This window comes from Leuresthes tenuis, unplaced genomic scaffold (genome assembly GCF_036924035.1).
Source record: "Leuresthes tenuis unplaced genomic scaffold, fLeuTen1.0.hap1 SCAF_11, whole genome shotgun sequence".
NCBI classification, from domain to species: Eukaryota; Metazoa; Chordata; class Actinopteri; order Atheriniformes; family Atherinopsidae; genus Leuresthes; species Leuresthes tenuis.
In genome coordinates this window covers 23,521,428-23,530,498 of record NW_027325365.1, presented here as the reverse complement: position 1 = coordinate 23,530,498, position 9,071 = coordinate 23,521,428, and the positions used below count along the sequence as shown (strand labels likewise).

General features: G+C 44.1%; 1 protein-coding gene across 1 annotated transcript; it reads left to right on the top strand.

Annotated features, from left to right (window-relative positions):
• The first annotated feature begins 405 nt into the window (after positions 1-405).
• Positions 406-6,968, top strand: purab (purine-rich element binding protein Ab). The gene is made up of 2 exons (XM_072396178.1): positions 406-1,560; positions 3,183-6,968. The coding sequence occupies exon 1, from the start codon at positions 488-490 to the stop codon at positions 1,331-1,333; it is 846 nt and encodes a 281-aa protein (XP_072252279.1). The 5' UTR covers positions 406-487; the 3' UTR covers positions 1,334-1,560; positions 3,183-6,968.
• The last annotated feature ends 2,103 nt before the right edge of the window (positions 6,969-9,071 follow it).

Below are 9,071 nucleotides of genomic sequence, written 5' to 3'. Positions count from 1 at the left end.
CCACGGGGACTGCCTGGGTTCGCTGTCCGTGGTGCTGAAGCCCCCACACAGCCGTCTGTGGGGGTAAAAACACCCAAACAATCGGCTGGTAAGACTTCTTCCGTGCTCTGCCTTTTATTGAGTTTTAGAAAGCAGGAAATAAATTGGGTTTTTTAAATACTTTAATCTGAATTCTATCTATCAATACTCTATTGACTTTTTTATGAATCATGTTACTGCAGTTCTTTAAACGCATGGAGGTCAACCTTGTTTAGCAATAGGCTCTACTGAAAGATCCCGTGAAAATTATGTGAACAGTTGCAAAAACAGCGTGACTCTCTTGAACGCCACCCGTCTGGTGAACTACAGTAGCACAAACTACAGTTACTTTCATTTTTTTTCACCTTCTTCTCTCGTCTCGCGATAGAGCGGCGGAGTGGTTTGACGGGCAGTCGAGGTTGCAGCAGGCAGAGGGAGACGGTGGAAGGTAAAGCAGGGAGGCAGCATCATGGCGGACAGAGACAGTGGCAGTGACCACGGAGGGCCCACCGCAGGCCCCGGCTCGCTGCCCCCGGGTGCGATGGGTGCCATGTCCCGGCTTCAGCACGACACCGAGGAGCTCGCCTCCAAGCGCATCGACATCCAGAACAAGCGCTTCTACCTTGACGTGAAGCAGAATGTTAAAGGCCGCTTCCTAAAGATAGCCGAGGTCGGGGCTGGGGGAAACAAGAGCCGCCTCACTCTCTCCATGTCTGTTGCCGTGGAGTTCCGCGATTATCTCGGGGACTTTATCGAACATTACGCCCAACTGGGCCCGACAAACCCGGACATAGTGCAAGATGAGCCCCGGCGGGCGCTGAAGAGCGAATTCCTGGTGCGGGAGAATCGGAAATATTACATGGATCTGAAAGAGAACCAGAGGGGGCGGTTCCTGAGGATCCGACAGACCGTTAATCGGGGGCCCGGATTGGGAAGCGCGCAAGGCCAAACCATCGCTCTGCCGGCGCAGGGTCTCATCGAGTTCCGCGACGCTCTAGCCAAACTCATCGATGACTACGGCGTGGACGAGGAGCCGGCGGAGCTCCCGGAGGGCACCTCGCTCACGGTCGACAACAAGCGCTTCTTCTTTGACGTGGGCTCCAATAAGTACGGAGTCTTCATGCGGGTGAGCGAGGTGAAGCCCACGTATCGGAACTCCATTACGGTTCCCTGCAAAGTGTGGTCCAAATTCGGTAACACCTTCTGTAAATACGCGGAGGAGATGAGGAAGATCCAGGAGAGGAGTAGAGAGAAGCGGGCCTCCGAACTGCTACCTGAGGGCCCACACGGCGCAGATGACGGCGACGATGACTGACGCGGATTTCAGGAGAGCTGAGACGAAATAACCGAGACAGAACTGAATAGTGAGAGAAAACGAGACTTCAAACTGTAAAATAGAAAGAGAATTTCCAAGGGAATCACCCCACACACACAACCTCCACAGACATGGCAGCCCCTCTGCTGTCTCCTCGCTCATTTTACTGGATGTCACCCCACTTACCACCCATGTAACAGTAAGCCGCTGCTATCAAGGATTGAACTGTAAGATATGAACTGTTTCCTACTTGATTTAAATGACAATGAACAGAGTGTTTATATCTCTATCAATGACAGATTTTGCACACATCAAAGCTATTTCAAAAAATAATGTTTAAATGTTTTCAAACTGGTAACATGCTAAGATTTAATCAAAGTTAAACCAGATCTCTATTATATAAATATGACAGTCTTTATCTAGAATGAATATTGACATCAGCACAAAGAGAAAATAACCTACGATGGACTTTATGAAACCAAAATCTGATACCAGATGTATAGTTTACTTTAAAAAGGTACGCAGAATAAACGTGAACGCACTCTTAAAGTGTATGAATCTGCAGACCGCAGCACTGCAGGCCTGTAAACACCTGTCAGCATGTGTGTGTGGCTCATGTTTAAAAAAAAAAAAACAAAAACAAAAAAAACAGGTTGGCAAATAGACTATATTCTTTGATTTGACGTGGAACACGGTCAGTTAATGACAGCATTTCATGACATTCGGGAAAGGTTGAGACACCAAACTAAACAGCCAACTTTGTGCACCTCAAAGAAAATGGGATAAATCATGTCTGAGCTACTCTATCGAATATCAACCTTCTTGCACCATGTCCATGTAAACTTAAAAGAAAAAAGTGCTAACTTAGATGTACTAATTATGATTTTGTGAATCAGCTGTAAAAAAAAAAAAAGAAAAACTCGTTATTAAGATACCCACGTTTTCTGTGGGTTAAGTTTTTTTCTTTGTTGTTTTTTTCCTCCGGGTGGAGGAGGGGTGGGGGTGGGGTGGGGTTGCAAAAGCATAAGGTCCACTTGTAGGAGCGCGAGGCGCAGAAACAAACAAACAAACAAAAAGACGCATCAGCGCAGCGCGCGGCGAGGCAACGCATCCTCTCTGACGTTATTACGACTCGTGCCTTATACACTCCACTCGTTTACGTGTTCTCACGTGGATGGTCTGTGACCTCGACCGCTGTACGTCTTCATTTACGAGTGCTGTTATGTAGGCAGAGATATATACTCACCAGGGCTGTGGCTTCCACACCCCTGCAGTGCATGGAGCATGCGTGGCAACACCAAAAGTGAGCTGAAAGGCTGCTGGGAGCTTTGAGGGAACCAGCTGTGGTAGTGGGTGCGAAGGGGGGTGGGTTAGGGATTGGGGGCTCACTGTGTTATAGCAACCTTGAGCTCAGAATCTCTAGCAACACCTCTGGCTGTGTGGCCTCTGGAAGAGTTGGGGATGTGTCTCTCCGGAGCCGGAGAACGACCCAGAATGTGCTAGGCATGGCAGTGCAGACTGGAATTTAGGATTTAAACAAAAAAAATCTTAGCATATGGACCATGATGCTTTTGGGGTGGGGTGGGGGGGACAAAATCAGGAGCGGCTCGATGAGGCCGTTTATCAGGGCTGAGATGGATGCTGTTAAAAAACAGCCAGACAGGCCAGCCGGTCCCATGCAGTCAGCGTGAGTGCAGTCCAGTGGATGTAGAGGCCTATCGGTGCAAGGCCCAGGCAGGATCTATCTTTCATGGTGCTACAGCCCCTCAATTGCTCCTTGGGGGCCTCGCCGCTCGAAATATGTCACTTTTGCATTATTGTTATTCTGATGCTTTTCTTTGTTCTCCAGATTTCATCTCTCCACATTATGTTGTCCAAAACGTGTCGGGTTTCTCCCTCCCAGCAAGAGAGGAAGCCACTGACCGGTGTAGGACATTTTATATTCGTGTGCAATATTGTGTACGTGCCAATCGTGGCATTGTATTGCGTGTACAGACTATTAAAAGAGGAAAAAAAAAATTAATTGTACAGGCTTCGTGATCAGTAGATATTTGAAAGCATGATGAAGAGGTTGATGCATCTGCATTATATTTCCCAAATGTGAAGACTGGTCAAACAGAGAAACAGTCGAACTTGTAGTGAGGTATTTTTCCTGTCACATTCTGTAAACCAGTTGGCTGCTTTGTCTGTCTTTCAATGCGCATAGACTAGTTTGGGTGTTTTACGTTTTCCCCTATGGGATCGCCCCAGAGAAAAACCCTTTCCCTCGGAGTTCCTCTCCAAACATACAATGCAGACACTTAACAACTGCTGGCGTTCTCCATCTCAGCCCCTCTGCTGTAGTCTACATTGAAGTTCAATAGTATCTTGGGGCTTAGGTCCAGGGGTGGCCGACACACATACAGTCTCTCCCCCTGTTGAGGCCTCTTGTTGCTATCTGAGTGTTCGGGAGGCCTCTAAAGTATTCTGAATGGTGTGTAGAACTGCACAAGGCCTCCTGTCATTAGAAGCCAGGAAACTGTGTGTATGGAACCTAAGAGAGACTCCTCTCTCGCCCGGGACTGTCGATGGCAGGACAGGTGAACTACAATTTGACTTTTAACTTTTACGTGAGCTAGGCAATAGTAATCTGCCGCAGCGAACCCAAAGAACGTTTGAGGTTTTTTTTTTTTTACAATGAGGATCCCAGTCTTTGTCTGGTGTGGGCAGACTCTGCTCTCAGATGTGCTTCTCTTCTGCAGCCCAGACTTCAGAGCATAAAAAAGGCCCCGGATCTCTGTGTGTGTGCAGCAAAAGTTGATCCAATGTTCAAATTTAGGATCATTCTTTCATTTTCATCTGAGTTGAGCTGAAACTGAGCCTCGGAGGCCTCAGCTGAATAAAAGGGGCTAAAAGGAGTCGGAGCCTGGGCCCAGCAGACATGTGAGACAGCTGAGACACACCTGGGATGCAGGGACATAAGAGGTCCCGTTCAATCCTTACTTTAATAATTGTGTCAGTGTTTGATTGGTTATGCTTGTGGCAACACGGTCAAGAAAAATGTCCCAGAAAATCCCATCTACTCCACGCAGGAGTTTTTGGCTGATATTTTGTCTCAGAAAGACAGTGAAAGGCCCAACAAAGCCTGGCACTGCACTGTAGTGGGCTTACCGGCAGCAGCCTAACGGGACCCTCTGAGTCAGCTGTTCGGCAGATCCAGTCAGGAGTTTTCTAGAGAAGAACAAGACATCTCTCTCCCCTCTCGTAGAGATGACTATATTTCCTTACACTGCCCTGCGAATTAAAAAAAAAAAAAAGCCCATATCCATTGAACATACCTATGACTATGTGCCCAGCAAAGCACATCTGAGGTCAGCCTGAGTTCATCCTGAGTTCAACATGAGTCAAGACTCTTTGTTGTGATACAGCACTTGTTTCCCAAAGTGTTCTCGCTTTAGCCTGACTAAATTTTAGGTCTCCACGAGGCCCCGTGCTACATGGAGTCTCAAACCACAACACTTCCTTTCTCTTGTTTTTTGTATTTTCTCTCTAATAGCCAAATATAAGGAGAACCTGAACCTGCTCATAGTTCACTCTGTGAAATGCACTTTTTAAAAAAAAAAAGGACAAAAAAAAGACTAAACCGTGTTGTTTATTACAGCCTGTAGTTGTCAGTGCTACTGGGTCAGTTGTGTTTTTAGTGCAGAATAATCATGTTGTGAAACATGAGTCGTCCTTTTCTGATCGTAGCTCTGAGTTGCAAAAGGATCTGGGTGGGGGGGGGGGGTTGCTTTGGTTGAAAACAGTGTGATTAACTTTGATTTCTCATTTTATGAGAGCTTACCCAGTGTCACAGCAAAACCCGGGTTGACCTTGCAGCCATGTTGTGTCCACACTGCTCGATCGTTCCTGGGACTCAAAATGATAGGGCAGACTTTTACGTCCTGTTTTCTGTAAAGTATCGGCGGTCGGGCTGCGTGCTTGTCTGCGGTTAAGTTCAGTGTACACAAAGTGGTGGCGCACTGAAGCCGTTAACATTTTAGAGAATGATGTTGTGATTAATTATACAGCAGGAGCCATCATAGCAGTCCTTAATCGTGATGTTGTCCTGCCTTTTGTCTCTTACAACTGCGGTGTTCATTTATCAAATTGCATTCAAGGAGCTTATATTTTGTTGCACAAATTACAGGTAACGATGCCATTCCTTAAACTCGTGGACTGATTGAAACAGAGAAACAACTGAAATGCTGACACAATCCCAAGGTGCAGCATTAGCTACTTGTTGGACATTCTTGAGGTTGCTACAGTGGCTCCAACTGTAGGTGCTTTGTGTGCTTGTTCCTCCTTCTTACTGCATCCATGCAGTCACATGTACATGACAAACTTCCACAAAAGAAATGTGGGTGGTGGCTACCCACCTCTACTAAACTGTACCGACTGACAACAGACTCAACTTCCATGAAAGGTATTCCAAGACAACCAAATGTTCTCTGTTACAGGTTTGAGTGTTGTAGTCTTTCATTGGCCACCTTAAAAGTTCCTGGTTAATCATACAGCCAATCGCGGCCTCTGGTCAAAGCCAAGCACTATATGACTCATCACAAACCAGTGACAGAGGAGCTCATTCAGCCCGTCTTCTGTTTGCACATGCACCGAGCACTAGGGTCCATCATGTCTGCAGACTATATAGGCTACCGTTGTGTATAGTTACAAAGACGTTCATTCAAATGTTTGGAAGATGTTGGGGGAAACGGATCCTGGATTTTAAGGGGTGGGGTCAATGCACAATGAACATATTCCATATCACCGTTTGGTCTAGATCCCTTTACCATCCCCATATGAGATAATATGTTGTATCTTTCAAAAATATTTTATCTGTGGCGTGTGTGCGCGCGCGTGTGTGCGTGTGTGTGTGTGTGTGTGTATATATATATATAAATATATATGGTTTGTTATATATGATGCTCCTCCTTTCAGAAAAATATAACATAAACAGGAAAAACATATTGCTGTTTTTTTCCTTTGTATTTTATACTTACAGAAAGCATTGAATAAAAATGGATACTTGCACTTTAGATATATTAAGAAAAATAAAAATCTGCATATTATTTTTGATAGGGATCTCACATTTAAAAAGTATAAATTACAGGCTTTGTGACTATTGCTGGACAGAGATGTATTGAGTTCTACTTATTGAAGTATATTTTGTCTGTGTGTCAGAAGGTTTACTAAAGTAAATTGCATGATAAAGTAGTGCTACACCGATATTGTTCTCTTTTTTTTTTTTAGTTGGTAAAAATGTCTGAAAACTGTGATAACAACCCTCTTGTATCATGTTTAACCTCTCTTCACCCACTCTAGAATATTTCTAACTGAAATATGGCCTTTTTTCCTGACAAAATGACGATGGTGCTTACTTTGGCTTCGACATCAAGCTCATCCCATTCATCTCAACATCATCATAACTCGCGTCCTCGCACTCCATTACTTTCTGTTATGTACCCTCACTACCTTATTAAAATTTTCGTTGATGGCAAAAAAAAAGAAAAAAGAAAAAAAAAGGGTGTGCTGTTTTGTACATTGCTGTTTGTTTTAATGTTTGGGGAGCCTTGTTGTCTGAAAAATGACTAATCGCGCAATAAAATGTCATTCCACACGTCCCTGTCTCTGCACAACTGTCTCAACACTACAGGTGTCCGTTCTTAGCACGGCTGGACTCAAACTGAAAGGGGAGCGTTTGCAGAACACCAAACAATATTACCACGACAGCAGATGTTCTGTCAACTGACTGATGTTTGCATACACGCAGCATAGATATGGCCAATATTTTGTAATTCTTGAAAAAGAAAGTACGCCCACTTTCAGTTTTAAGCTTTTGAGTTTCAAATATAAATGAGGTCAACACAACCTCAAACCAATGTCAAGTTATGACGTTTTACACTGCGTTATTATTTATTCAACCATATTGTAGAAGCAGTTTTTCAAAAAAACTAAGTACACCCCAGGATTCAAAACCTTGTTGAACCACATTTACCAACAATAACTTGAAGTAATTGTTCTCCATACGATGTTATCAGTCTCTCACGTCAATCGTGTCAACCCTTCTTTGCATTAATTTATGCTGTTCAGCTCTCACTACAGATTCTCAATCAGGTTGAGGTATGGATCTGATTATTACCTTTTTCAGACATTCTGCTGTAGATCTGCTGCTGTGTTTGGGATCATTGTCCTGTTGATGACCCAGTTTCAGACAAGCTTCATCAGTCAGACAGATGGACTCACATGTGACTCCAGAATACTTTGGTATACAGAGGAGTTCATGGTGGACTCAGTATCTGCAAGGTGTCCAGGTCCTGTGGCTGCAGAACCAGCCCAGATCATCAGCCCTCCACCACCATGCTTGACACTATATTGACTTTAACTAAACATCTTCACTTTGGTCTCATCTGTTCAAAAAGCATTGCTCCAGAGGCCTTGTGGTTTGCTCAGAGGCAACTTTGCAATCCTAAGCGGTGCTGCAAGTTCTTTTTCGAGAGAAGGCAAATAAGCCATACTAATTGAGTCGTATCTGCTCTCAGAGGCCTGTGGAGTGTGAGATACAACATGTGGGTATTTTTGTGGTTTTCTCTTGAGCATCGCACGGTCTGACCTAGGTGTGAACTTGCTAATGTTGCTCATTTGAGGTTGCATTTACCTCATTTCAAAACTTGCAGAGGACCAAATGATTTCTGTTATAACTCGTTACTTAAAAATATTAGAACTGAAAGAGGATGTACTTTCAATTGAAAATAAAAAAAAATCAGTTGGTATAATGGTATTTTAATATTTAGGGATAGAGAGCTGGGGAGAAACGGCGAAGATCCAGACGAGTCAGACCGGAGGTGAAGCTGCTGCGAGCGTTTCGTCTTTAACGGCTACAATAGGCCAACAGGTTGCCCTCTTGAAGATCACATTTCACACAGTGCTCCAGATGTGCTTTTGATTTCCATTTGGGAAATTAGACCACCACAGGAAAGAGGGTACATTGTTGTATGAACAGCATTTTCGCCCTGAGGATTTTTCTCTGTGCAACAGGTCAGTGCTGTACCAAAAGCAATTAAGCGATTGCCTCTTTAGACTCTGTTCTCAGTTATCAGCTATCCAACCTTAGGAGTTAAACTTTTTAACATGATTTCTTGCTAAAAGGTTGGGGGGCGGGACTAAACAGAATCAATATATGAGTTGCTGTAAAGAGAAAAATTTCAAGGAGCAACACATAACAGGTATGTTTTCATATCTACCCTTGTGTTAATACAGAAGAAATAGCACAATGGCTATATAACGCAGCTTTGAGGTTATATATCAATATTCTCACTATATAATTCCCATGTTCCCTGAACTGTGTGGTTATTTTTCAGTTATCTGTGCAAAAGCAAACTAAACCAATTACTCTTGGTTTATTAGTTTCAAGCATGGCTCCCATTATACAGTAAGCTGGCTGTGAGCGTTTAAACTGCAGAAACATCCTGTACTCACCTTCAGCTGTACAAATGCCATCAGCCACAAGCCATGTTACTGAAGCTTCACAGATTGTAGAAACTCTGTGAAGCCTTTTGTTGCTCTAGAATTAGTCTAGTCTGGCTAACTGGCTCGGCTGATGTCACCAGTGAGAGTCATGACTTGACAATTTGTGATTACAAATTACACACACACACACGTTTTGTAGTAAAAGCAGAGACAGACACGCTTTTAGGGCCATGGCCCCCCGTGATGGGGTTAT

Excerpts from the sequence above, each read along its gene's own strand:
- purab (XM_072396178.1), top strand. The coding sequence starts at position 488 with ATGGCGGACAGAGACAGTGGCAGTGACCACGGAGGGCCCACCGCAGGC.